Raw genomic sequence first — 25,121 nt, 5'->3', positions numbered from 1 at the left:
TACTAAGTGAGATAAGAGTTGACATTTAGTTTTTTAAACTGCAGATACCTTGTGGTCCCTGCATCATCTGCTGAAAGACTATCCATTTTCACTTTGAATTATCAGGGAATTGCTGTTTCTTTGTTACTTTTTACTGAAGTTTCTTGCTATGGTTATATTTTTTCAACAGGTTTGCCAAAGACTGACAGAATATGGGGTTCATTTTCACCGAGTACTCCCTGAGAAAAAGTCCCAAACAGGAATACTGCTTGGTGTCTGCTCTAAAGGTGTCCTTGTATTTGAAGTTCACAATGGAGTTCGCACATTGGTCCTTCGCTTTCCCTGGAGGGAAACCAAGAAGATTTCTTTCTCTGTATGTTTGTTTAATCATTTTTTAAAATTATGTTTTAAAACAAATATTGTCTGTTGCCATTGTAACATATTAATTGGCTCATCTTACATAAATTTCAAATCTTATCATTCAGTAGGGCTACTACACCTTAATACTATTTATCTCCTTAATTTTAGGAATCTTATTGGAATTTTGTTTCTCTCTTGTTTTCTTAGGGAATGATTTTAGAAAAAGAGTTTGCATTCCTATCTGGTTATATGCGCTGTTAACTTTTGTTAAATTACAACCAGTTTGACTTTTCTATTAATTCTGAAAGTATTCTTAGGTAATTCTTTCTCACATAGAGAAACTCCTGGAGTGTTCAGAGGAGATCATTATCTTAGCTCTTGGGAGACTTGTCTTGCTCAATAGTAACTTACTCAAAGCAGCTGTATTTGAATTTCCATGACCCAGAGATTTACTGCATTTCATAAACTATATTCCCAGGGCTTTCTGCACTTTGCAGTTTTATGTTCTTTATGGAGATAAGATTGAAACAATGTTTTTTTTAGGTAATAATGTTTATATAAAATAAACTCAGCAATTCAACTAATTGCCACTGAATTGGAACTCACTCATAGCTGACCCTCAAGGGGGTTTTCAGAGGCTGTAACCCACATGGGAAATAATTATTTATCTTTATCACAAAGTAGCAACGGATAGATTCGAACCACTCTAGCTATTTGGCCACTATAGCTTCCTAACAAAAGCATGTTTAAGTCCTGAACATAATTGGAATATCTGAACCTTAAAATGCTGTTGGGTTTACCCAGAGTTGAGCCAAAGGTATACTCTGACCTTTGTTCCCAGAAACCACTCACACTTCAGTTTATATTTGGAATGAAATGCAGTCTGGTGTGAAATACAGTCTTGCCAGATATGCTGATAGGTTATGAGGGTCTTGACTAATTCTAGAAAATCATCAACCTGAAAAACCTTTAAGTTGATTGGTTTCCTATAAAACCCGGAAGTAGCTATATGGTTATTATAGAATAATGTGTTCTCTCAGGAAGGCTTGAGACCACCATCCGCCTCCCATGAATGTCAGGACCAGAAGATCAGCTGGTATTAATTTACTTTCCCCAGTGGAAATGCTGCTAGAAGAGGTATCTTGGAGAAAAACCTCGCATTAATTTAAACCCAGTTTTGAGAAAACACGTCAAAGATAATGTGTACAGATTTGAGTCATTTGACCATTTCCCATCCCAGCCCCACCAAATATAGAACATGCCCTGATCTAGTTAATTAGATCTAAATCTCCATTAATAGAAAGACCACAATCCAATGTAAACTATTATTTAACAGCAGGCATTTGTCCTGAATTTCTCTCCTACACAGTTTCCCTTGTCCTCCACCCCCCCCCCATTTTCTGAGATTGAGAAGCTAGTCTGCATTCTTCTCATCTCTCACAACTAGTTTATGTTGGGCATATTTCTTGTACTGTCCACCACTTAAGACTTAAAGAGAAATCCGATACTATTATGTGTCTCAAACCTGCTCATCTGTTTTGATCTTAATTTTTTTGTCATTTTTCATCATTACTGAACATCTCTAAACTATATTTTTTTAAAGTATGCACTGAATCTTTTATTAAGGAATCTTGACTTGTTAAGTGCTATATTTAAGGTTGTTTTCTAAGTACAGGGTGGGTGGGTTTATTTTCTCTTCATTCACAGTGTGTTTCATACCATCATTTCCTAGAGAGCATAGATCAATGGGGAATAACTTTTTAACCACAATGTATGGGAATGATTGGAACTATGTTCTGTGATATATTTTTTTGAGTAGGTATATGTGATCTATCCTAAATCTTTGTGTTGTTTTCTTGTAGATAGCAGTTTCATGGGTCTTTGACCTAATAGACTATAACTAAGAGTCGATATTTCATATTAATATTTCAGTCAGTGGGAGAACTTTACAACTGTGAAGCTCAGTGCCCTGGCTAATTACGTGATAGTAGTTAAGGTGCATGTCTGTTAAGGAAAAGAAGTCCTCAAAAGGCACATGATTTCAATCTACTAGCTGTTCCTTGAGAGACCAATGGGCAATCTCCTCCCCTGTTAGAGCCTTTGAAAACCACTAGGAGGTCAGCTATGTATGAGTCAGTTCTGACTCGGCAGTAACTAAAACACACACACACACACACACACACACACACACACACACAGGAACAAAAGTAAGCCAAACCTATTACTGTTACATTGATTCCAACTCTTAGCAATCTTCTAACAGATTTCTAAGGCTATAAACCTTTAGGAAGGAGACATGTAAAGAGCAGCTAGTAGGTTTGAACCACCAACTTCTGATTAGCAAACCAATAGTGTCCTACACCAGCAGGGCTCCTTAAATAGTTACTGATTATACAGCTGAAGCCAAGAAACTAATACGGGATTACTGTACATTTAACTCCTATGACTAACTGATTTTTATTTTAAATGAAGAAAGGATTAATTTTATTTTAAAGGATTCATTAGCAATAATAGCTAACCTAAACTTAATAGTATTTTGTTTGGATGGTATTTCTTTTTATACCTCGATTCTATATATGACAAGTAGCACTGGTTTTCTGTTTACAGTTGTCATTTAAAAGTCCTTCAATAAATTTCTGCATGTATGAAAATCCATTTAACAATGAATACAGAAAAAAGAACAGATATTATGAAGGTAGCACTTAAATGATTGACATTTGGTGATACTCTATTACCTGTTCTAAGTCAGTGAAATCTTATTTTTTCTTATGCATATAATTTGAAGTAAGGATATGACTGATAAAGTAGAAAGAACATTTTATGCAGGAGGAATAGCCAAGTATTAAGGAACATAAGTAATTCTCCAGGCACATTAGTCATAGATCCTTGACAAATCAATTGCTAGTCTTTCAGGGTGTGTACATCATTCACATGCCTCACTCCATAGGTGGTAATTAATTTCTGGCTATTGTCTTATATAAGTAATTTTAGTTGGGTGTTACTGAGTGAAGTATGACTCATAGTGACCCTGTGAACAGTGGATCAGAGCCCTGACCTGTCCTTCTCATAATCTCTCATATTTGAGCCCATTACTACTACTGACACTGTGTCAATCCGTCTCATTGAGAGTCTTCTTCTCTTTCACTGACCTCCACCTTTCCGGGCATGGTGTCCTTTTCCAAGGACTGGTCCCTCTTACCGACATGCCCTTATATAAGAGGCCTCCCCTTTTCAAGAAATATTCCAGGGCTGATATTTTTTATTCTCCTTCTTTCCATGATAGTGACAAGATACATGTCTCTAAATGCTGACTTAGTTCCTCTCTCAACCTAGCAGAGTCATGTTACCTGGTACCTCTTCAAGTCCCACATCTTCATCAACTGTTCCAGACTTCATGCCACTCAAATTCTTTTCGACTGAATTACAACTGTTACCATTGTTATATATGAATAAATAATTCTTATTCAACTTCCGTTACTCTAGGGAGTAGAATAGAATATTTGTCACTTCTTTTCCAAACATTTGTATTGTTAAAATGTTGCTGTTGCTCAAACATCAGTAATATCATTAAAGAAAGTCACATTTCTCTTGCTTGAGTCTGTCCTATAATCTGATTTGGGCTTTAATTTCTAAATTTGCCAAGAATATTAATTGTATTTATTTCTATATCATACAGGATTGTTTTTAATAATATGTAGGAACATCAAGGATTACCCGCCCCTAATTATATGAAGTATTAATAATGTCTCTACTTAATTCAGAGAATTCAGCCATGTAAAAGCTCACAGAAATAATTTCTAATTTATGCCTCTATTCAATATTGTAGAAAAAGAAAATTACATTGCAAAACACATCAGATGGAATAAAGCACACCTTCCAGACAGATAACAGTAGAGTGTGCCAATACCTGCTGCACCTCTGCTCCTCCCAGCATAAGTTTCAGCTACAGATGAGAGCACGCCAGAGCAACCAAGATGCACAGGATATTGGTAAGATTATAGAGTATATGCATGGTTAGTCACCCAATTTTTAAAATAACCTTCCTATGATGAAAAGTTCTCATCCTTTTGAGCATGACAAGACATGTATTGTTAAATGATTCAATCTAGTTTATAAACGTGTGACAAGTGAAACTGAGATTTTTAACTTCAGATTCATTTTGAAGACAACACCCAGTAGATCAGTGTCGCAGGATGCCTGCTGAAAAGTCTATTTTGTGTTTAGCAATAATCTAGCTAATGTAAGTAATGTGAAAATATGATCCATGATCTCCCCCCTTAATAAACTTAAAAAACCCAATTTAGAGAGGTAATAACATCAGCATACATGAAATAATAATACATAGAAAGAAGTTGAAGATTTTAGTACTAAGATTGTAGCAAACATATTCTGTGATCTGTATTTAAAGAGATGTAGACGAAAGACTGATGTAGTTGCGAAGTGAAATCTGAATTGGAATTTGAAGGACAAAAATAATTCAAGTGGATTGAAGGACTTTCCAGGTGAGGGAAAGAAGGTAAAATAGGGGTGAGGAATGGTGTGTGCACCCAGGCGAGTGAGGATGCATGCCATCACAATTTTGTGGATGGTAGCTTCCCGCCTCCTGTTAATTTTACCTGAATTCATCTCTATTTTAAGATTGAAATTAATATTTACAGCACCCAGTAGAAATAGTTGAGATGGTGGTTTCAGTGTCTTTTGAAAAGACTGCAGTAGAAGAAGAAAAAAAGCTTTGAAAGGAAAAAAAAAAATTTAAACTTAACTCTGCAAGACTGCACAGATTAAAGTTATGCAAAAATCCAGTTCTGCATAGTAAATTCTTACAGACTGAAGTGAAACATTCCAAAGAGTTAGATTTTTTAAAAAGAAAACTATTAGACTAGCTTTAATGACTTTTTGTGTAGCAAAATCTTGTTAAATTCCTTACCTGAACTTTCCTACATTCTGAAATTTTACAGAACTATTTTACCTTTAGGATAAGACTGGATGTGATCTTATCAGTAGGTTATTTTTCAAACCTTTCAGGATTGGTATGGGTGTGGGGCCATATGCTCATTAAAAACGAAGATTCCAGCAGTCCTCCCTAAATGGTGAAGCACAGTCTCTGGGAATTGAGTCCCTGGGATCTGCATTTTAACACATTATCCTAAGTAAGGATTTTTATGCATGCCAAAATGTAATCACCATTGCTATAGTCTTGTTATTCTTTATCTTTCTCCGCTTTGCTCTTCTAGAATTCATATGCTCTTATTATTTTGAAAGCATAGTAAAGTCTCAGACTCATTAGAACTGTCAACATTCCTTCTTAGGTTAATGTTATAATACCAACTAAAATTGCACAGTTGATGGTTATATCGTTAGAGATGTGGTCTATTGAAGAGTCAGAAAAAAACCTATGAAGCCACTCTTCCAGTCTCAGTTCGTTTCTATTTTGGTTTTTTTTTTTTTTTTTTTTTTATAAAGAATACTATTCTTTATACTGAGAAATAATCAACTTCTCAACTACACTGGCCTTTCATTTACTTCTTCTGAAACTCACAACACAGAATATTTTTTGTATAATCTCCAGATATTAAAATCTTCAGTGCCTACTATATATCATTGCTTCATTTCTGTTGTTATTATCATGCTGAATTGTTAAGAGCATGGTCACCAAAATTAAAAACTCTTAGTTACATGTCTGAGAACCTTGGCAAACTTTTGCCTTTGTTTCCCCATATGTAAAATGATTACCATAATACTGACATTATAAGATGAGCTCTAGTGGCCTAGTGTTAAGAAGTTGTGTTGCCAACCCTAGGCACATAGTTTGAATACACCAACTGCTCTGTGGGAGAAAGATGGGCAGTCTACTCCTATGTAATTTTAAAACCTCTGAATATCTGCAAAAGGGTCAGATATGAGTCAGTTTCAATTTGATGACATACAACAACAGAGCATAAGAAAAATGTGAAGAAAAAATTAATTCTTGACTGCAGAACATTTAGAAAATTGCCTGGCATGGGTTCATAGTCAGTAAATGCATTCATCCTTTATTTTTACTATCATTGTCATACTTTTGTACCACCACAATAACCACTACTAGGAAAGAAATAAGACTTTCAAATTCTTCATCCATGAAATAGAAATACTCTATTTTCATGGATTTGTCCCTGGGATTCATAGGTGAAAACATTTTAAACTTAAATAACATGCTATTAGCTATATCCTTTCTCAGAGTTTTTTTAAAAATCTTTAATAGAATTCTTTTCCACTTAGAATCAGATTAGAAGTAACAGCCCACCTGCTGATTTAACTCTGTACTAAGTATCAAACTATTTACTGTCAAATTGGTTTTGGCAGTTAGATATGTCTTATGTCATAGAGTGGAATGCAGTATCACAGGGATGCCAAGGCTGTAATCTTTCAAAGATTGACATCCTTTTTTTTTCTTCTGGGAATTCTTTAGGTGAATTTGAACCGCCCACTTTTTGGTTATTTGTGGAGTTCATAATCATTTGCACCATCAAAGAGTTCCAACTATATACTCTATAAGTAGAAATAGCTGACATCATCCACAGAATGTTGATGGCTGAAAAACACATACTGCTTCTTTGGAATCATAGAATACCAGTGCTACATAGACTTTACATGTGGCCTTTAAGTCCAAAATTTTGTTGATGAAAACACAGGTTCAGGGGAGAGAAGTGTTTCATCAAACCTCATAGCTAGTTCAAGGTCAGTCAAACTAGGCTGGAACCAGTACCTCTTAGTTCCTAACTCAGTACTTGTTCATATGTTTTTTTTAAGAACTAAATTGCCTGACATTGACTTTACTAAGATTAATAATTGCTACTGAGCGCTTAGTATTCACAAGACATCGTGTTAGGTCCAGTGAGATAATCAAAACAATGAAAGCACCCAAGTTCAGAATCACAGGAACAGAGGAAGCAGAATGAATTGCCAGTTTAAGTGTGGAACTTGGCAAGCCTCTGAGTTAGGTTTAAAGCACTGGTTTTAGCGTGTAATGTAAGCTCATTTGGATGTCCATTTTTATGTGTGGATGATTTGTACTGAAGTCTGTTCTGGATGAAAGCTAGTAAGATAAACTAGATAAATAGTTCATAAGTTCCCTGTGTTTGTGGGTAATACTTTAAGTCCTACTTAAGAGCGGAGAAGGACGGGCAGTATTCTCAGATTAACCACCTCTGAGAACCTGCTGGAGGGTCAGCTATGGGTCAGTTCCAACTCAGAGGTACACAATAACAACAATTCAAGAGTATGCTGTGAATGCATTTGAACAGCATAATCCCTGGTAGTGCTGATAAAATAGGTAAACTACCTACCACTATTCCTGTCAAAGTTTGATCTATGAATTCTTAAGGGTGAAAAATTCTATTGACAATTGACTCTGTGTAAGAGTATTTTATTTTTGCCTCTCTCCAAGTGTAGGAAAATAGAAATGTTATTTGCTCCTGTAAAAACTATGCATTTTAAGTTAAAATTGATACTAGGATTTGTAGGTTAACAGTGTCATTTTGGAAATTTTAAATCAAGTTCTTAACTTATTTTTACTTAGGAGAGAAAGGAATTTAATCATAAAGAGATCCCTCTACTTTATGATTGTGTTAATAGAAGCCAAAGTAAGAGAAAAAATGTAGAATATTTAGTTTTCCCATGCTGCTGTGTGTCAATTCAATCATGTTAAAAAGGCTGAAATATGAAACTGGCATACCAGTGTGAAACACCAAAAGAAAGAATTTGCTTTTAAGTTTTGTGTTTGGTTTTCTTTTTTGTTTTTTTTATCCTGTATTGACTTTATTGAGATGTGATTTACATACCACAGAACTCATTCCTTTAAAGTATAATTCAGTGGCTTTTAGTTTATCCATCCACAGAACTGCGGAACCACCAAATAACCTAAAACTTTTAAAGTATGATAATTTGTTCTTCTCTAGACCCAGCTCTGTTCTGAACGGTTGCTTTTTCATGCATGTACTCACTCTGCAGTCCTGTTCCGGTTTCTTCTCTCCCTCTCCCCATCCTTGCTTTGCTGATACTTAGAAGAGATGCTAGTAGGGCTGAAAATGTCTGCCACATCTTTGGCATTTATGACTGAAGCCTATGATTGGGAATTTGGGGTCAGTAAGCCTGAATCCCTAACTATTACTAGAGCTGGGAGAATCACTAGGAAATGCCGCTATGGTTGTAAGAAAGGCAAAAGGATGGAGAGATGGTATGAAAACCAGGATCCAGACCACCTTTGAAAACTCTTTGATGCCAAGCTTTGAAAGGTACCTGCTTACCTTGGCAATCTGGATAATTACAAATTGCATGCCGTGTTTCCTTTATTAAAATGATGCTTCTCATAAAGGTACTACAGTGTTTCCATCATGTAAAGCAATCCTGTTTCCTTGTAGAGAGAGCTTCGTTTAGGAGCCTGAATCTCCAAGCAGAGTCCGTTAGAGGATTTAATATGGGACGAGCAATCAGCACTGGCAGTTTGGCCAGCAGCACGTTGAACAAATTGGCCGTGCGACCTGTGTCAGTTCAAGCTGAGATCCTGAAGAGGCTATCCTGCTCAGAGCTGTCGCTTTACCAACCATGGCAAAGCAGTTCAAAAGAGAAGAGTGACAGAGCTTCCTGGGAGGAAAAGCCTAGAGGGATGAGTAAATCATACCACGATCTCAGCCAGGCTTCTCTCTATCCTCATCGGAAAAATGCCATTCTTAGTGTCGAATCCCCACAAATCCTTGAGGAGTCGTTGGCAAAACCATTTCAGCAGATGGCAAGATCTGACACAGAATCTTTGGCAGGATTCACAAAACTTAATAAGTAAGAACATTATTAAATAACCCAAACTACATATTTGTAAATTCTACATTTCATACATTTAATTTTTTGTTTGACATCTTATTATTTTCCCCATATTTTTTTTTTCATTGACACTTCCCCTCCTACCTTCCTTGTTCCCCACTTTAGTTCAAAGTCTGTTGCAAGTTTAAGTAGAAGTCCTGAAAGGAGGAAACATGAATCAGACTCATCTACTGAAGACCCTGGTCACGCATATGGTATAGGTCAGCATGAACAAGCTTCTTTCTTCCATTTCTCGGCCTGATAGTAAAAAGCGAGTGAGATAATGGTAGCTATCAAGTGATAAATAATTTAAAAACAAACAAACAAATAGTTGTTGGATCTGCATCCTTCTTGCCAAAATTTATTATAAATATAAAATTTTAGGTTACTTAGATGGCATCAAATATATAAAAATTATTTTTATTTTTTTGATGGCACAGACCAGTACTTCACAATAGATGAGAAACCACAGCCAGCCTTGTATTGTTGCTTTGAGTCACCCCTTTTTGGATTTTCCTTATAAGCCTGTGTGAATGGACTCCAGTTAACACTGGCATTATTTAAAAAAAAAAAAAAAACAACAACTTTGTTTTGGGTGATTTCATGGAATTTGCTCTTAAAAAATATTTTTATGATTCTTATAAAATGTGCTACTGTTGATAGACAGGGTCCTTTGTTGATTTGTATTTTATTCAGTTCTCCAATCTTGCTTTAGACTAGAAATTATTACATATAGAAGTTATGTGTATTTCTTGAATTAGGCGTCTTCCAAGGGAAATACACTGGAGTCAGTTTTTCAGAGTAATAGTGAAGCATATAGATGTGCACCACAGCCCAAATGGAGGCAAGGAAATCCTCTTCTGCTGTTGTTTTACCAAAAGTTAGATAATTTAGCCCTGATGACTTGAAATTAATAATTCTTTTCTATCCTATAATTGGATTAGAGATACATGGACTAAGTGAAGTGAAATAAGAACTCTACTATTGTTGATAAATATTTACGGAAATCAACATTATTTTATTAGTTTAGAGTCTTCTGACTTTTCAGAAGTTATAATATCATCAGCCACCATTGAAACACTTAAAAGCAAAATGTTTAAGTAGCTAACTCTGTGGATTGAAAATAAGATAGCTCTAAGTAGCCTAAGGGGAAAAAAAAAATCTCATAGCCTATGAAAATAGCCTAAAAATTTCATTCTTTTTTGAGATGCTTTTATAACACTGGAATTCTTTAGAGATTATGAATTATTTTTACTAAAAAGGATCTTGTCCACCCGAGATAAGACTCTATCACATATCAAAAATAGACATACATAAATATAACTCATCAAAACAAAAAATAGACTAAAAGTCCCTCATAGATAGAATTTATTTTCTACATTTGATTTTCATTAAAATTATTCATTTTTTATTAAATACTGAATTTTCTTTTAACATGGCCTTTTAAAACTCATTTGTTTGATCATTTCAAATTCGTCAGAAAGAATACATTTGCACTTAAATTTATCCTGCAAAGCAAGTTAATACGCTTTACTTGCATTTAAAAAATTGTAAATATACCCATTCTGAGAATTCTTCTTTTTTCCCTAATATTTCCTAATAAATATCATTAGTCTTAATGTTTTATTAACTTATTAATTTATCAGAAATTATTTATATGTTTATTATCGGATCATTTTATAAAATGTCTAATAATGTAATTTATATCACAGGAATGACTATGCATAGTTCTGGAAATTCTTCATCCCACGTACCCTTTAAAGAAAATGGTAGGTTTACAAAATGTTTCCACCCTCTTTTCCGAAATATCTTTTCTCTTTTCTTGTGCTTTTTGAGTTAGTCTTGGACCTAATATTTGGGTCTTCAGTTCTGTGCAAGGGAGTGTTTAGCCTTACTTTTGAGTCAAAGGAGATTTGTGTTTTTCTGTCACCATGATTGAAGTAATGTGACTCTTGGCTTAGGCTGTCTGATGAACTAGAGAAATTACAGATAAGAGAGAAGGATTTATTTGAGAAGAAAACATACTCATTCAGGTGATTGTTTTCTTCTGGGAGAGCTGTTTTAAAGGAGTGTTTGAGCTGAATCTTAAACAGAAGAAAGGTTTATTGAGGCAGAATAGTGGGTATGAGCATTCCACATCAAGAGGATAGCATGATCGGAGGACGTTAGATGTAAGGCATGAAAAGATTCTAGGATCTGCCGTCTCATTCTTAAGGCATGGGCCAAAGGTAAAGGAAGAGTTGGTCACCAGCGTGTCTTCGAGTCTTAGAATTTGTATGTTGAGATTTCTATTTAGGAAGAAATCTAAAAGGAAATACACCTGTTAAAAGATATACAGACATTCTCTGAGCATTAAAGTCAGTGGGTTCAAATTTATTAGAATTTATGTGACAAGTACTTTGATGTACATTATCATTACCTTTCTAGTAACTTTCATACATAGAAAAGAATGTTTTCATATATACACTAGTGTATTCTAAAAATATTTGAGAAAGCTTTTAACTTCAAACTATTAAAATGTAAATAACCAAAGACTGATAAGAAAGGATGCTAATTGAAACTACTCCCATAGTTAAAATTGTCGAGTCATTAAATTTAGATACAATTTTTGTGTTAGCCAAAGCAAAGAGGAAGGCATAGAACAAGTTGCAGCATATTAAACTGCTGGGTTTGTATGTCAAAAATTATCAAATATCACAGTGCAGTTTTATTTCATTCTCAGTCACTGGTAGAAATTACACAGACCAGTTCTTTCAAGTTGTGTCATTGAATTGACTGTAACTCATATCAATGCTATGAACAATAGATCTGAACCTTGCCTTATCCTGTGCCAACCTCACCATCCCTGACACACTTGAGCCCATTGCTACAGTCACTGTGTCGTAAATCTATCTTGTTGAGGATCTTTCTCTATTAGGGTCTATTACTAAACCTAAGTTACTAAGACAGTGGTTTATAACTTGCTGATGATCATACTTCTTATATGAACAGAGTTTAGAGTACTTTGATAAACTAGAATGGTTTAGTAATTAACCTACCCTTGTTGGTGATATTATTGGCCAGTATTCATTGGATGATTATTATATGCACACCACAACTATAAGTACATCATCTTCACATTTAGTCCATGTAACAGTCTTCTGAGTTATATGTTAATGCTGCTTTCCTTTTTATAGAAGAGACAGTCAAAGAATAAAGAGGTTGAGTTACATAGAAAGCCCTAGAACTAGCTGTGCTGGAGCCATGGTTTGAACTCAGGCAGTCTCTTTCCAAAACCCACACTCTTCAGTACTCTTCAGAACGTCTCCCAAGTATACTAACAAAAACCAAACCTGTTGCTGTGGTATCCATCCCAACTCATAACCACCCTATGTGAAAGAATAGAAATGCCTCATAGGATTTCCAGGGCTATAAATCTTTACAGGAGCAGACTGCTCTATCTTCCATAGAGAGGCTGATTGAGTTCAACCACCATCCTTTTGGATAACAACTGAGTGTTTAACCACTCTGTCACAAGAGCATCTCCCAAGCATAATGCTTGATTATTCTTGGGCATTATTCTCTCACCTAAACTCCGGAAAGAAGGTGGATCACAATCTGTTCAAGAATGCGAACCTTAAATATGTTTTAATATAAATTCCAATTAAAGAAAAGTAGGAATTTGCATTGGCTGTCACATATAGATGTGCAGGGTAGTGTTTCTATTCAAACCTTTGAGGATTCATCTCTCCCCCTGCCTACTATGGAGAAAAGGTTAATCTGCCCCCCCCCCTTTTTTTGAGAGATAGATGTCCCAGTTAATCCAAAGATAAGGCCATGGTTGTCCCCAGATTCCTCTACTTCTCTATCCAAGTGAGCAGAATTAGAACTATGTTGAGAACCTGAGAGTTTCTAAAGGCATAGCAGAGATGTTTTACCAGATAAGGTATCTGAAGATCAAAAAGTTAAATTACTTGTCCATGGGTTTTATTTTACTTTCTATATTCACCCTTTTGATCAAGATTGTTGTTGTTGTTGTTGTGTATGATAGAGTCAGAACCGACCCATGGCTGACTCTCCGGGGAATTTTAAGAGGCAGTTAATCGCACAGGAGGAGATTGCACATCCCTCTCCCTAGAAGCAGCTGCTGGACTTGAACAGAGAACATTTGGGATTGGAGTGCAGCTTCTTGCCACTAGGCTACCAAATTATTATGTGAAAATGAAGAACAGCTACATTAGTCAACAACTATGCACCAAATGATAGACCTGCTAAATACATAAAACAGCTATCAACAGAACTGAAGAAAATTAGACAGCACCACAACGGAGTAGGAGACTTTAACACACCATTCTCACCCAAGGATAGGCCATCTCAAAAGAAGCTTAACAAGGAACAGCTAATGTTGAATTTTCACTTAGTACAAGACTAATGTATAAAATTCAACCTTTTTACAATCTCCAGGAATTCCAAAAGCATGTGAAATTTGAAAGAGAAGATAAAAGAAAAAAAAAAGGTCTTAAGTCATTTAATCCCACACTTGAAAACAGAAACATGGAAAGAATTCAAATCCCTTGATTAATAGTGATTTCCAAATAGCATTGCCCAATCTTCAAAAGAACTCAATCTTTATAATACTCCTATATAAGAGAATTTAGAAAAATTAAAAATTATGCAAGACTTATGTAAAATGGATTTTCAGTGTTTTATGTTTTACTACATTACTCTGCAACATTTGAAAAGTAATGTTTAGCTGAGTTTGTCACATTGTTTCCTAAAGTATTCAAACCACAAAATACATGTTAGTATTTTATGAGGTTGAAAACAGGAAACTCAGTAAAAGACAAATGAGATGAAAAAAAAATCCCCTTTTCTACAAAAAAAGGTTTTTGGATCCACAATAACATGGTAGAGACATAAAATTTCCCCCAATGTTAGCCCTAATTTAGTTTCTTTATGAACGTTCTTAATTTCAAGTAGTAAAATGCTATATGAGTACAAGATTTTAAAACACACTTTGCTTAATCAAGTCTCAAGGCTCAATGTTATTTTGTATGATAATGTTTTCCCTTCTAAAGTCTGATTAGATTATATCCAAAATTGAAAATTATACTGAAAAATGAAAATCTTAATTGCTAACAAAGGATTGAGGAGATAGGGAATTGAGCAGAAATGAAAAGCTAGCATAATTGATGATGCAGAGAAAGGAAAAATGTTCATCCAATTCAAGACTTTGCCCTTTGTGGATGAGTTGAGTCCCCGAAATGCTAATTGACCTCAGATTACTGAACTGATTGGTTGGGCACTAGTAACTCCAGTTTCAGCTATGACCCATCTTATTTGTCACCCAAGCAGAAACTGTGTTAAATAGTGTAACACTTTAAGGAAAATATCTCTCTTTTTCTATTGCTATGATGCTACTAATATATCATCTGCAAGGAATATGATTTGAGAGTCTTCTCCCCTAGAGAGTGTGATTGATTTTTTTTCTATAATTATATTTTATTAATTTTCATAAACATTTACAGAGATTTTGGACTTCCACTCATTCATTGTTGCACTATTCTCTCTACCCTCCTCCCAGTTTGTTCTTGTCCAAATGCCACAGTGCTTGTCAAAGCCAGTTCTGATTAATCTTCTTTGTCAGTGTGTCCTTTGCCATTCCCTATCACTCCTCCCTGAGAGAGACTTCACCCTGAGTCATAAGGAAAAGGGGATGCGTATTCTCTTAGCTACTTCCTGCTGAAAAGGGACGCTGTGGGTTTCAGGGTGAAGATCTTCTCTCACTGCTCTAAAGGGCCCCTTTGGCAGTAGGAAACACATAGACTATTATGGAGATTGATTTTGGAATTTAGATGCACTCTTATTGATTGTGCTTGGCTGTACATGTTCATATCATACATAGATGTATCATGGGGGTGTTGCAACCTAGAAGACACAAATTTGACTAACAAGTTATAAGTACATGAGTCCAAAAATTATGGAAAAGTAAAAGAAAAGATTCTTTCATTGTTTTACAAACCCTCCCCCAGGTCCCCTCCACCATGTAGCCCTCGCTCTAGTCTCCTGTGATGACAGAAATACCCAGTTATATCTCTCTTTTAAACGGTTCTCTCCCTCCTCTGTTTCAGTGCAGTATACATTATTGAACCCATCTTACTCAGTCTCTCCCCAACCCCAAGGACAGTCCCATTCTACAACAGTGGCATCATGTAATATTTGTCCTTTTGTGACTGGGATATTTCACTCAGCATAATGTTCTCCAGAGTCAACCATTTTGAATAATATTGCATGAGTTCCTTGTTTTTTAATGCAGCATAGTATTCCATTGTGCGAATATACCACAGCTTCTCTAGCCATTCGTTTGTTGATGGGCACTTAGGTTGTTTCCAACTCCTTGCTATTGTGAACAAAGCTGCAATAAACATGGGTGTGCATATATCTGCTTGGATGTCAGCTATGGTCTCTTCAGGGTATATTCCCAGTAGTGGAATTGCTGGGTCAAATGGTATCTCTATTTGCAACTTTTTGAGAAAGCGCCGAGAGTGTGATTGATTAAGCTGGAACTCCTCTTTCTGCTGTTTCTCCTTGAATGGATGGCATGGCCATACCTAATAGTTGGCCAGGGTCTATAGCTAAGACAATTAAGTTTTGCTTTATGGCTTTGAATTTTTTGGTTTGTTCCTTTTATGATTGTTTCTTATTGTTTGTTTGAGGTTTTTATTGGTTTTATTTTTGGCTAAGAGAAATCATTAACGCTTGTTTGGATTATTTATCTTGTTTTGGCATCGTCAGATTCAAGATCTTATTGGGAAAGTCAGTTAGCTCACTTGTAGTCCATAATATCTATGATTCCTGTGAGTACAGCAGTTGTGAACTATGCAGTATCTATATTTGTGAGAGATACTGAAGAGAACTTATATAAATAATAGTTGTGGTTATGTTGTTATGTGCCATCGAGTTGTTTGCAACTCATAGCAACCCTATATACAACAGCCCTAAACCCTGCTATGTCCTGTGCCAGTCACACTGTCTCCAACACACCCACCGGATTACCCCTAGTCATTGAATCAATCTACCTCGTAGAAGGTCTTCCCCTCTGCACTGTCACTTCACCCACTCCAAGGACCGTTCCCTCCTTACAACATGTCCAGAGTATGTCAGACAAAGTCTCAGAATCCTTGCCTCCGAGGAGCAGCCCGATTTAACCCTCTCCAGGATGAACCTGTTTGTTTTCTTAGCAGGCCATGGTACACTCAATACTCTTTTCCAGCACCACAGCTCAAAGGCATCAATTTTCCTTCTATCCTCCCTAGTCATTGTTCAACTCTCTGACACATAACAAGTGATTGCAAAGACCATGGCCTGTATTAGAAGCACCTTAGTTTCCAGAGTGACACCATTGCTCTTCAGTATGCTGGAGAGGTCCTTAACAGCAGACTTTCCCATTGCAAATACATCTTTTAATTTTCTGGCTGCTGGTGCCAAGAGTGTTGACTGTGGAGCCAAGCAAACAAAAGCTATGAACAATCTCAATCTCTTCACCATCCATGCTCATGCTGCCAGTTGGCCCAGTGGTGAGAATCTTTGTCTTCTTGATATTGAGCCTCAATCCATATTGAAGGCTGCAGTCCTTGACCCCTCTGCAGCAAGTACGTCAGGTCCTCCTCAGTTTCAGCAAGCAGGGTTGTGTCATCTTCATACTCAGATTGTTGATAGATCTTCCACCAATCCTGATACCACACTTCTCCTTATAGAGCCCAGCCTCCTGGATAATCTGTTCTGCAAACAGGTTGGAAAGGTATGGAGATGGGACACATCCCTGGTGCACACCCTTCCCAATTTTGAACCATGCAGTGTTTTCTTGCTCTGTTCTGGTGACTGCCTCTTGGTCCAAGTACAGGTTTTGCATTAGCATGATCAAGTGTTCTGGGATTCTCATTCTTCTCAGAGTCAGCCACAGTTTGTTATGATCCACATAAACAAACACCTTTGCATAATCAATGAAACACAGATAGACATTTATATTATAAATAATATCAAGAAGAATTTAATGCTGAAAAGTTATACATTTCTACATTATACATCAGCTCTTCTCAAAGTATTTCTCAGGTATACATTATTGGAAATGGCATCAGGAAATATTAAAGATCTAGAGTTTTCAAATAGCGATCCTTTTTCACTTTCGCTACTAACTCAGAGTTCAAGAGGTCGGACCCACCAGCTAATCCACAGAAGAAAGATGTGGCAACCTGTTTCGATAAAGATTCCTGCCTATGAAACCCTGCAGGGCAGTTCTGTTCGATCTTATAGAGCCACTGTGAGTCAGAATCAGTTTAATCGCAACTGATTTGCTTTTAATTTTTCTTTTTTTTAGTCTTAAACTATTTTTGAGGATAAATATTCTTGTCATGGACTGTATTTAATGGGAAGGGAAGCATGTTGTACTGCTTGAAAATATATACTCTTTAAATATTAATGCATAATTCCATATAGAATTTACAATAACGGAAATATTTTGATACTCAAAATATATACACCCACCTCAACTGTCAGTGACTCATATATTGTATTAGGTCTCCATTGAAATCTAAATATACCTCTCATTTTGCTTGTATTTTATTGCAGTATATGTACTCAAATAGCTTCATCTCCCACTTACTGTAAAGTAATAGGATGAGTATTTGCCTATCTTTTATGGGGACATTTTCCCAGCATGCTTCCAGCTGTGAGTCTCACCTGGGTCACTTAGACACCCTCCCAGGAGCACATCCTGCCATGTCTATGCAGGCTTCAACTGCACCTGATAATATGATATTGGTATGCCTGATTTGCTGTTAAAGGGAGAACACTAAGTTGTCAGTTTGTTATATTTGGGAAACTTATTGTTCTAATTAGTAGAGGTCATAAGTCAGAGGGACTGGTCCTTGGAGAAGGACATCATGCTTGGAAGGATGGAGGGACAGTGCAGTAGAGGAAAACCCTAGATGAGGTGGATTGATATAGTAACTAGGGCAATGGGGGTAGGTATGTCAGAGTCAGTAAGACTGTCACAGGACAGGTCAGGCTTCAGAGCTGTTGTACATAGGGTCGCTATGAGTCATAGGTGACTTGACAGCACATAACAACAACAAACAATTAGTATTGCACCTGTATGTAAGTTTGAGTAACACAGTGGGCTACTGTAATTCTGAAATCTATGCCCCTGCTATGTCAGATGCTATGAGGCTAGTCCATGGTGGACAGTTTTAATAGAACTCCCAGATTAAGACAAACTGGAAAGCTTGATTGACCATCCACTTTCTTCTTCTTCCTTTTTTATTGCTTCTTTTGCCATTTGCTTCTTAAATAGCAACCTCTGAAAAGCCCATGAACTGTTGAGAAATACAGACAGTTACAGTATTAGAGATAGAACCCAAACTAGAAGTCCTTCAAAGTGAGGGAAAATAGCTGTAAACATCCTTTAATAATTGGAACATAAATGTTGGAGAACTAGAAGTTGCCAAAAATGTTACAGAATGCATGAACATCAACATTCCAGGCATTAGTGAGATGAAATGGAGTAGCACTGGCCACTTCAAAGCAGACAAACACATAGTATGCTGTGCTGAGAATGAGAAAGGGAGGAAGAATGATGTTATATTCATGGTTAAAAAGACAGTTTCAAATTCTATCCACACATATGATGTTGTGAATGATAGGATATTATCCATACACATTCAAGGAGATCCTGTTAATATGACTATTATTCATGTATATAATCCTACAGCTAAAGCCAAAGAAGAGGAAATTTACATTTTTTACCAAATCTTGCAGTCCAAGATTGACCAAATATACAATCAAAATGCGTTAATGATAACTGGTGACAAGAATGCAAAATTTTAAAACAATGAAGAAGGAATAGTAGTTGAAAAATGTGGACTTGATAACAGAAATGAGGCTGGATTGAATTTTGTTTGTTTAATAATTTATTCACTCTAAATACCTTTCTTAAAAAATACAATGACTTTATGCATGGACCTCACCTAATGGACTACATAGGAATCTGACTACATCTGTGAAAGGAATCATTGGAGAAGTAAATATATGAACAGAAGATTTCAAAGAACAGCTCCAGAAGACAAAGCAAAAGTATTATAACGAAATGTGCAAGGTGTTGGAATTTGAAAATTAAAAGGGAATAACTTGCTCTGCATTTCTCTAGCTGAGAGAACTGAAAAACAATTTTAAGCCTCGAGTCACAATATTGAAAGATGCTATGTGAAATAAATAGTGAATGACCCAGGAAGCATCAAAAGAAGATGGAAGGAGTGCACAGAATTGTTGTACCAAAAAGAATTGACTGACACTGGAAAATGTCGGCAAGTACCATATGAGCAGGAGCCACTGGTAAAAGGAAGGAGGAAGTTGAAGCTGCACTGAAGGCATTGAGGGAGAAAAAATAAGGCCCTAGGAATCAATGGGATACCAATTGACTTCTTTTATTTAACAGATACAGCTTTGGATGCACCAGTCTTTGCCAGGAAATTTGGAGGACAGCTGTCTGGCCAACATATTGGAAGAGAGTTATATGTGTTCCCATTCCCAAAAAACTGTGATCCAACTGAATTTGGAAACTAGTGAGCAATATCATAAAGATCACATGCAAACAAAATATTGCTGATGATCTTTCAAAAATGGCTAGAACAGTACATGGATAGGGAACTGATAGAAATTCTAGCAGGATTTAGAAGAGACTGTGGCACCCGGAATATCATTGCTGATGTCATCTGGATCCTGGAAGAAAGTAAAAGATACCAGAAGAATGTCTATTTATGCTTTATTAACTATGCAAAGACATTTGACTGTGTGGATAACAAGTTGTGGCTGACATTGAGAAGAATGGGAATCCCAGAGCACTTAATTGTACTCATACAAAACTTATACCTAGGCCAAGAGATGATTTTGCAAATGTGGCTTAAAATTGTGACAGTAATGCATCAGGGTTGTATTCTCTCTTCATACCTATTCAGGCTTTATCTCAGCAAATTGTTCCAAACGCTGGGCTCTATAAAGAAGAATGTGCATCAGATCAGAGGAAGACTTTGCAATAACCTGCATTATGTAGACAACACAACCTTACTTGCTAAAAGTAAGGAACCCTTGAGAAGATAAAGTAAAAAATCAACATGGATTACCCCTCAATTTCAAGAAAACAAAAGGAAATCTTACCACTGAATTAGTAGTCAGCATCTTGATAGGTAAAGATTGAAGTTGTCCACAATTTGATCTTACTTGGATCCACAATCAACATCCTCGGAGTAAGCCTCGGTTCCAGTCAGGGAATCAGGAGATGTGTTGTACTGGAAAAGTCTGTAGTCAGGTACCTCTCCAAATTATTGAGGAGCAGTCATGGCAGTTTGAGGACAGAGGTGCACCAGATTCGGGCCATGGCCTTTTCCATCGCTTGCTGTGCTGCTAGAAGAATTGATGCCTATGAGCTGTAGTGCTGGATACCTCATGACCTTCTAAAAGAAAAAAACAAATATGTCTTGGAACAATGTAGCCAGAGTGCCCCTTGGAGCCAAAGGTAATAACACTTCATCCCACATCCTTTGGGCATATTGCTAGGTGAGGCAAATTCCTTGAAGAGGGGCATCATGCTTGGGAAGGTGGAGGTCAGGGAAAGAGAGGAAGACCCTCATCTAGATGGATTGACACAGTGACTGCTGCAGTGGCCTTGAGTGTGTCAGAAAGTATGAAGATTGCACAGATAGGGCAGGATTCTGCTGGGTTGTTCATAGCATCAGTATGGGTCATACTCAACTCGATAGCACCTAACAACAACTATGTCAGGAGAATGCCAACATAAATGAAAATCCAATGTAATTGCAGTATTGTGTTGTAACATGCATCTGCACAGCAACACCCTGTCTCTTCCATTTGTTCTTCCATTAATAAATCAATTTCACTCAGTCTGGGAAAAAGGAGGGAGGTGTATGAGGGAAACATCCCTGTTAAAAAGAGAGAGTAGCTTGGCAAAGCTTTCATTTTAATAGAGTATTTTGGCCACATCCTATACGCTAATCAAACTGATATATGGTGTTTCTTCTAGGCACTTGCTGCCTTCTTACAACTTTAGTTTTTCTTAGTTACTTACTGTAAAAAGAGCAAGGGCTGCATGAATACAGCACAGGACCATATCTGAACTCTACTAACTCCTCAGAGGAGACAGAACCAGCTCCCATGAGGTCAGGCATATCCTCTACCCTCCTGCCCCTCTTTCTACAAATTCCAACATCATTCTTATACCTCTGCTGGATCAGAAATGCATTGCATTGGCTCAGAAGGCAGAAGGAACCATGCTTACGATTGTGGGATTTATTAGAGAAGTTAACAGGATTCAATTTCAGGTAGGAACAGGATGCAATTTCTCAGTCAGGATAACTTCTGAAGTGTTCTCACAGACCCTTTAACTTTCAGGCTCATGCTTCAGGACATTGTTACAAAGCTCTTAGTCCTACCAATTATGTGAGTCACCACTTCCTCACTCCCACCCCCAAAGTCCTCCAGTGAACTTGGGTAAAATCTCCTAGCTCTGATTTCAGTAGCACTCCCACCATCCGATCTGTCTCATGTCACATTTTTGGTTCTTTGCTGTGGCTGCTGCTGCTCACTTGTAGGTCTGGCTGGCACAAGAGTGTATGACCCTGAAAGATGTGCACTGAACTCCTGCTTCTTCTTTGCTCGTGATGAGATTCTCAATTGTTGCTGTTGAATCTGCTTAATTTAACAGCAGGACTATTCAATCCCCTCCTGGGTAGACTAGCATGCCTTATTTGTATATTCCCGTCCATCCACAAGGCACAGTCAAAGTCAGTGGGTAGGCAAGCCATTCTAAACAGAAAACCTTGGCCACCACACTTACTTGTCGTCAAGTTGGAACTAACTCTTAGCTGACCCTCCAGTGAGTTTTCAGGGGCTATAAATCATACAGGAGGAGATCGCCCATCTTTTCTCCCAGGGAGCGGCTGGTACATTCAAGCCCCTTGCTGTGTAACTATCTCCATTTTCTACTTTTAAACATCCTATCCTATTTCTTTGAAGTTGTCGCCTTTACAGCCAGCAGGGAAAAGCTTCACCACTTTCATATCAGCTGTAGCACATCTTAGGGCCTTCTGACTCATGGCTTGCAGTATACATATTTAAAAATATGAGTGTGTCATTACTCTTCTAGCCTGGTGGATTTAGCCTTTGTATACTGTGCTCACACTCATGTACATTATTTCATTCTGTTTCTCTAAAGAAACAAATGAGTAATGAGAGATTTTGACAAGAAAGGGATTGTTAATTATTTGAGGGTTAGAAGAATAATTAATTAAACAACTGAATACTTAGATCTCTGTGATGAAGATTCACAATCCATGACTATAGAGACCTTACCCTGTTGCTTCTAGTTCTGTTGTAGCACTATCAAGTGCTTTTCAACTTAAAATGACTCCATATGACAGAATAGAACTTCTCCCACAGAGTTTTCTTGCCTGAAATCTTTACAAAGCAAATTTCTAGGTATTTTTTTTTCTCCTACATAGCCTAGAGAAGTAAACATACAAAAATAATTATACACTAGTGTCAGCCAAATGAATAATGTTGTTAGGTGCCATTGAACAACAGATCTGAATCCTGTCCTATCCTGTAATATCCTCACACTTACACATTAGAGCCCGTTGCAGCCGTCACCAAGTCAATCCATATGGTCAACGGTCTTCCTATCCTTCACTGCCCCTCTACCTTTCTTACCATCATGTCCCTGTCCAAGGAGTAACCCCTCCTAACAACATGCCCGAAGCACGTGGGATGAAGCCTCATCATCTTTGCCTTCAAAGAGCACTCTGGCTGCACACTCTCTAAGATATATTTGTTTGCTCTTTTGTCCATGGAATGTTCCATGCTTTTCTCTAACACCACAGCTCAAAGACATCATTTCTTCTTCTGTCATCCTTATTCATTGTCCAGCTCTCAGTTGCATATGAAGTGATCAAAAAAACCATGGCCCAAATCACACTGACATTATTACACCTTAATAATTTGGAGATGTCCCTAACTGCAGACTCTCCTAGTGTAATGTGTCTCCTGATGTCCTGACTGCTAGTACCAAGATTATTGATTATGATTTAAAGTTGTTGACAGTTTCAGTCTTTTCTCCATCATCATGTTGCCTGTTCGTCTATCAAAACAGATCTTTGTTTTCTCTGCATTGAGATGCAGTGCATATTGAAGGTTGTATTCTTTGATCTTCTGCAACAACAAGTGCTTCATGTAGAACCAATCTTGTTATTTTATAAATAGAAGAAACTATCATTTTGTTCTTGAAAACAACACCTATGATTTCTAGCAGATATTCCAAAATAACTTTAAGAAATATTGGACAGGTTTATAATTTAGGACAGAGACACTCTGTACAAAGCAAACTAACTTTGTCTCTACAAAAGTTTACATAAAATCTTGCCAAGCTATGTCCCTTTCTATCCTTAGTTGGAGTTATTCACTGCCACGTCGGGCCACCAGGTAAAAATCTACAACAACTAAAAACAGTAGATCTTTGGTTTGGATATGGAAAGTAGCAAGTCTAAAGTAATTATTTTCCCTAAACTATTTTCTTCTTTCCTCATACCTATTTAATCTGTATATTGAACATATTCGAGAAGTGGGCCCTCTATGAAGAAGAATGTGGCATCAGGATTGGAGGAAGACTCATCACTAACAAATGTTATTCAGATGACACAATCTTGCTTCATGAAAGTGAGGAGGACTTGAGGCACTTATTGCAGAAAATAAAAGAATCCAACCTTTAATATGGATTGCATCTCAATGTCAAGTAAACAGAAATTCTCATCACTGGTCCAATAGTCAACATCATGATAGATGGACAAAAAGATTGAAACTAACAACTTCATTGTACTTAGATCCACAATAAATACCCTTGGCACCAGCATTCAGGAGATCAGGAGACATATTACACTGGGAAAGTCTACAGTTAGGGCCCTCTCCAAATTATTGAAGAGCAATGATGTTAGTTTAAGGACTAGGGTGCTCTGATTCAGACCATGGTCTTTTCCGTCATCTACTATGCATCTGAAAGCTGGACAATGAATAAGGATGGGAGAAGAAAAATTGATGCCTTTGAAATTGTGATCTTGAAGGAGAGTACTGAATATCCCATGCACTTCCAAGAGAACAGATATGTCCTGGAGAGGATGAAACCAGATTGCTTCTTGGATGCAATCACATATGTTGGGTGTGTTCTTAGGAGAGGCTGTTCTTTAAAGGAGGACATCATACTTGGAAAGGTGGAGAGATGGTGAAGGAGCGGAAAACTCTCAACAAGATAAATTGACACAGGATGACAGCAATGGGCTCCAATGTGTCAGAGATGATGAGGTCAGCACAGGATAGGACATGGTTCAGATCTATTGTTTATAAAGTCACTGAGTCATATTCAACTACACACAAATATTATTATTATATTATTATTATTATTATATTATTATTTTTTTTCCCTGCTGCTGCTTTCCTTTATTGCCCTGAAATTTGCTTTAACTATGAACTATGAGCCTCAGGACTTTTTAGGTATGACAGAGTAATGAGTCTCACTCATCAGCTTCCAAGGATTCTAGTTCCACAGGCAACAGGTGCTTAAATCTCAAGAAATAGAGATAGACAACAATCATTATCTTCCAATGACTTTATAGAACACTTAACTTTTTTTAAGTTATTTCCTCTTATCAGCTAAAAACATGTACTCAAATAAACATGATGGTGGTTTTTAAACTTTTTTCTTCTCTTTTATTTTGGGTTTGGCTCAAATTGGTTCCAACTAATTCAGTCATAACCAATGTGACAAAATTAGAACAAATATTTTAAAATTGATTTAAGTAGAAAAAGATAGTAATGGAAAAAAGTTACAGGTTTAAGTCCTGGGTCGGAAG

General features: G+C 36.8%; 1 protein-coding gene across 1 annotated transcript in view; it reads left to right on the top strand.

Annotated features, from left to right (window-relative positions):
- PTPN13 (protein tyrosine phosphatase, non-receptor type 13 (APO-1/CD95 (Fas)-associated phosphatase)) overlaps window positions 1–25,121 on the top strand; it is a 209,859-nt gene that overhangs the window by 107,211 nt on the left and 77,527 nt on the right. Inside the window, exons 15-19 of the mRNA XM_006885322.1 lie at window positions 170–352; window positions 4,166–4,328; window positions 8,739–9,153; window positions 9,301–9,395; window positions 10,887–10,943. Coding sequence (XP_006885384.1) covers window positions 170–352; window positions 4,166–4,328; window positions 8,739–9,153; window positions 9,301–9,395; window positions 10,887–10,943 — 913 coding nt within the window. The remainder of the gene's footprint in view (window positions 1–169; window positions 353–4,165; window positions 4,329–8,738; window positions 9,154–9,300; window positions 9,396–10,886; window positions 10,944–25,121) is intronic.

This window comes from Elephantulus edwardii, unplaced genomic scaffold (assembly GCF_000299155.1).
Source record: "Elephantulus edwardii isolate Elephantulus edwardi_28Jun2011 unplaced genomic scaffold, EleEdw1.0 scaffold00042, whole genome shotgun sequence".
In the NCBI taxonomy this organism is placed as follows: Eukaryota; Metazoa; Chordata; class Mammalia; order Macroscelidea; family Macroscelididae; genus Elephantulus; species Elephantulus edwardii.
This window is presented reverse-complemented; position numbering and strand designations above follow the sequence as displayed.